The sequence below is a fragment of the Eurypyga helias genome, unplaced genomic scaffold (genome assembly GCF_000690775.1).
Source record: "Eurypyga helias isolate BGI_N326 unplaced genomic scaffold, ASM69077v1 scaffold14329, whole genome shotgun sequence".
NCBI lineage: Eukaryota > Metazoa > Chordata > Aves > Eurypygiformes > Eurypygidae > Eurypyga > Eurypyga helias.
Genome location: NW_010272850.1, coordinates 18,355 through 23,358, shown reverse-complemented (window position 1 = coordinate 23,358; position 5,004 = coordinate 18,355). Strand labels below are relative to the sequence as shown.

General features: G+C 53.8%; 1 protein-coding gene across 1 annotated transcript in view; it reads right to left on the bottom strand.

The window, feature by feature from the left end:
* Positions 1-738: 738 nt before the first annotated feature.
* ATIC (5-aminoimidazole-4-carboxamide ribonucleotide formyltransferase/IMP cyclohydrolase) overlaps positions 739-5,004 on the bottom strand; it is a gene marked incomplete at its 5' end in the record, with an annotated part of 22,504 nt that continues 18,238 nt past the window's right edge. Inside the window, 3 exons of the mRNA XM_010159275.1 lie at positions 739-956; positions 1,437-1,592; positions 2,510-2,692. Coding sequence (XP_010157577.1) covers positions 837-956; positions 1,437-1,592; positions 2,510-2,692 — 459 coding nt within the window. The remainder of the gene's footprint in view (positions 957-1,436; positions 1,593-2,509; positions 2,693-5,004) is intronic.

Genomic DNA, 5,004 nt, shown 5'->3' with positions numbered 1-5,004 from the left:
CCCTGCCAGCCGAGCTCAGGGCTGCCACAGAAGAATTTATCGCAAAAACTGCGGCCCCTTCCTTGCCAAAACCGGACAGACCCTGTACAACGGAACCAAAACAAATCCCCCCGCAACAGTCATTGCCAGGGAAAGCGCGCCTGGGCCATCGCATCTCACGGGGCTCCAGATTCACACTTTATTTTTCCAGTGAGAGTTCAGATCCGCTCACTGCAAGCGGCTCCCAACGGAGAAGGGAAGCGGCTTCAGGCAGGATGCTTCCCGGCTGCCTGCCTGCGCACTCTGGGCTGAACTCCCCAGCCTCAGAACAAGCACCTCTGGCTCCCAGGAAGGCGCCGTACCTTGGAGACAGCAAGGTGACGCCGCCTCTCAGCCCACAGCAGGGCTAGGGCAGGACCCCGAGCACCCAACCTTGCGCAAAGGACCTGCTCCCCCTCTCACAGCTGAAGAGGATAATGGATTAGAAGTACCTGGAGAAAACTCCCTGCTGACTTCAAATAAAATACCATTCCTTCTACTGAATTAATAAAGCCTGGACCATAAACTGTACCTCAAAACCCAACCTGTTTCCCGAGGACATGGTATTTTGGATGACACAAGAGCATGGACTCCGCAGAGCTAAGAACCGTATGTTTATTTGCCAAACAGACTTGTTTTCTACACCAACAGCCAACTCCTTGTGCCTCCAGCCTCTGCTGGCGTGGGGAAAGATCTCATTTACGGATCCTACACACCCTCACTGGCTGCAGGTGCCTCCCAATTAAGCTGGTGACATACCCATCACTGCCACCAGTGAGAGTGTGAGCAAAGAGGGACCGCAACAGCCGCTGGCACACTCAGTGATGAAACAGCCGGAGATTGGTGTGAATGAGAGTTATCCCCAGCTCGTTGCAAGCCTCGATCACCACCTCGTCGGCAGCCGAGCCGGATGGGGCAGCGATGAACTGCACTCCGCTCTGAACAGAGAGAGAAGCCTAAGGGTTAGAGAACAGAAAACCCAAATCCACCCCAAAAAGGAGCCAGCAGCCCCAGTCCTTCATCCGCATCCCGCCACGCATTGAAAAGAGATAAGCTTCCATGGCCCAAAGCCGCTCGCAGGGGAGTTCCTCGTGTGAGCAGTCTTTAAAGTGTGAAGTGGTTGGTTCCTCTGGAAGCAACAGCCCTTGTCTTGATATTCTTAAAACAGTTTTAATAAACTTTAATCCTCTCTTAATCCCAAATCAACAAACTGAGCAATGGCTGGGTGAGCAATTGCTCGCCCATCCCTGAGCAATTTCTGTCCATGTGAGACCAGTAACCACCAGGAACATCCTTCCCAGGAGACGCTCCGCTAGCCAGCCGCGCAGAGCGCTCCGCACACAATTCAAATGAAGAGCCCAGGCTGAGCTGACACTTCCCTGAGTCCTCCTGACATCCCAAGCCTGCTGTGGCCTTACCCGTTTAGCTCTGTCGACGTTATCCCTGAAAGGGAAGAATGCGTCGGAGCTGAGGGAGACGGCAGTCAGCTTGGCAACCCACTGCTTCTTCTCCGCTTCTGTCAGCTGCGCGGGCACCTCTTCAAACATCGCCTGCCACTTCGCCAGGTCTTCGTCCTGCGAGAACGACGAGAGCCAGCTCAGCCTCCGCACACAGGCTGTCCCCTGCCGGGGGCACGGAAGGGTGCGCGACGATGGCGCTCCCCGACACCCAGCTCTGCTCCCGCAGCTCTGCCGCCACGAAGCTTCCTACCAGGGATTTTAAAATCCCAAGGGGCGGTGGGAAAACACTACCACCATCATTTCTTACTGCCTCCTTTAACTCCTCTCCTTCCCGCTGCTCACCCCAGAGCTTGAGGGATTCCTTCTCCCCCCACCCAAGCCCAGGATGCGCCGCTTGGCCTGCCAGCAGTGCGCTGCTCCGCGGAAACGCCAGCACACGCCGACACGATCTGGTGGATGACTTAACGCGTGGCCAACGGACGTTTGATTTATGATTCACCCTCTGAAACAGCAGCTGCTCCGGTTCTTACCTCCTTAAACAAGCCACTGCTCACAGAGATGATTCACGAGGTCCCCAGTCCAGCTCTTGGCTTTCAATACTTAAAAAGGACATACTATTTTCTCGTCTCACTAGGGCCGTAAGGGGAAGGTCAGAGGGATTCTGAGAATCCAAAATGCCACAGAAGCAAACCACAGCATCAAGAAGGGAAGGACAACTGCCAGGGCAGTGAGAGCTGGGACATCAGCTGCAGCCTTAACCCCTCCTGACTGCCGGGGGAACTGGTGGATGGAACCGACTGCACGGCAAAGCGCAGGGCAGGTGCCAGAGGGACCAGTCAGGACACTGCCACTGGGCCACAGGCAGTGGGCAAGTCGCTGTCCTGGACCCTGGCCACTCAGTCCCCCAGCTCTCTGGGATCACCTGTTACTGACACCCACACACAAAACTCAGAGCCAGGTGTGCGTGCTACATAAGGACCTGGTTTCGCAGAAGCCGGGCTCCTCAGGGAAACCTCTCAGCCAGCCCTTACCTCGCCGATGGTCCCAGTGACGTACTGGTCAATGGCGTTGGAGATCTCCGCTCTCTTCACACCTGCTTTGAACTTCATGGACAGCACGCGCGGGTGATGCCGGAGCCACCAGTTGTTGGCCTTGTCCCCGGCCAGCCGTGTGCAGTGGATCCGGGACTGCTGGCCGGCTCCGATACCGATGACCTGAAGCAGATCCGTAACAAAGCCCAGTCACACGCTGCTGCACAGGGAGCACCATCAGAGCTGCTCTTGATGAGGGCCCTTCAGTTAGAGGCGTAAGGTCTGAGCCCAGGTCACCCAAACACCGTCACCTTCCCTGGGCAGGGGGGGAGGCATACACAGTTAAAACACGGCTGTTGGACACGGGGGTTACAGGGCAGCGTGTCTGCCAGGGCAGGTGAGACAGCAAACCCACTGCTCAGTCAGGAAGGCCGGTCGGCAGGACCGTCACATCGCATGAACTGCCAAGGCCCTGGAGCCACCAACACATTCCCTACTCTGCCACCTGCCAGAGCCCAGGATTTTTAAAACAGCTGCTCCTAAACCTTCGTTAAAAGCACCTGTGCCCAATATCAAACAGACCTACTGCTTCCAGAAGCAAAATCCAAAAGGTGAGGTGGTTTTTTTCCCCCTCAAGGAAGCTGCTGTGAAAATACACCCTTTGCTCAGTTTCCAGCTGACACCACTGAATGCGGCCGGAGATTGGTTACTGGACACTGGCACACCCACCCCTCTGGGTATGGTCCGCCTGCAGGGACAACAGGTGACCAAGGTGAGGTCTCTTGGGCTCCAGAGTGCCTGCTGATCCCCAACTTCACCTCTGCCACCACAGTACACCCGGCACACAAAGGCCGGACCTAGCCACCGCAGCAGTCAAACTCAGCTGGTAACTCTTCTCCCCGGCTTTCCGAGCTGTTGGTCCTGCTTTCCAAACACAGCTCCTGCCATTTCAAAACAGAGATCTGACAGGAAACAAGTCTTTCTCCCATAATTTCCTCCTCCTATGAAGCCACCGCTGAACTGTTCACCAGACTCACCCAGGGACACTGTGGAGGCTGGCGGTTCTGGCCAGAGTTTCCAGCTCAGACTGAAACAGATGGTAAAGCTATAACTCAAAGGAATGAATCATTTGTCTTCACATTCATCAGCACGCAGTGACTTCACCTCTTACCAGAACTGCAGAACATGCTGCTGTGTGCTATTCCCCTGAGGGGCAAACGAAAGACTTGTGCTGCTACCTAATAGCACCCGCTCAGCTGTAACTGCAGTCATCGGCGCTTTATAAACCCACCAGGATATGAGGATTGTTGTAAATGCCCAAGAGATGCAAAGCTTCTCACAGCTTAGTGACACCTTCCCCCTCAAACACCCCAACCTCTGCTCTCACCTCCACCCTGCTGAGCTTTCACACTTGCAGGGGACCCTGCACCCCAAGGCAGCTCAATGCCAGCGGCACATAGGTGGAGCGTCTCTTCCACAGAGGTTTATGTTCTCTGAACAAAGGAAAAGGCTTAAAATCGCCATACGCCGCACACCGCCAACCGTCAGCTCAGCCCTTCAGAGCAGGCCCAGCAAGCCAGGCCAGGCTAAGGCAGAAATCTTGAGCTGAGGATGCAGAAGGAGGAGAGCACTGGGCAGACTGTTGGCAGGCAGGGCCACAATACCGGGAAATGTCCCAAAGTTTCCAAAAGCTGTGATGTCAGGTGCCAAAAGTGCAACGTCCTGTGCCCCTTCCCAGCCGGAATGGTGCCTCGCCTCTATCACCTACTTGTCATGCACTGCTGTGATAGAACTGAGGAATGATGGCAGGCCAAGGCAGCCCCAAAATACACACAGCCCCATGGGCACACCTGAGAAATCAACTCGGCACCCAAGCCACCTTTGCAAAAACAGTGTTTTCCTTTTCCTTCTGAGCTATTCAAGGCATTTTAATTATTCTGTCACCTAAATTTTGTCACAAGATGCAGAACTGAACTTATGGCTCGTACTCAAGAACTCCGAAATGGCAGGAACTTTGTACTTCAGTCAAGCAAAGTGATGTATCCTGGAAACTCTTCCCCAAATCTACAGAGATATTACCTGCAAGACATGGAACTGGGTGTATAATGGTTTAAGGGGCAGGAGAATATAAAGCTGCTGCTCTGTGCCCCCTTCCGATGAGCCCGCATTGTTCCAGGAGAAAGTTCACTCTTACAGCCAGGAAAGAACATGCTGGTAAGACCCACTTCATAGAAAATGCTGATCCAGGGAAATCAAAATCCCTTTTTGTAGAAAAAAAGACACTGCTGGGGGAAGATCTCTTCAGTCTAGCCAGAATTTCTGGTCCATAGAGAATTCAGAAGGCTGAGCTTCTGTCAATGCAAACTATAGACTGTGTGCAAAGGCATCCTTCTCCCTCTATTTTCTACACAAATACTATGTTTTTCTCAGAGCTTAATCTCCTGGGAATCAAGAAGTGCTGAAGCAGAGCCTGTTAAGAGTGAAGAGCAAAAGGA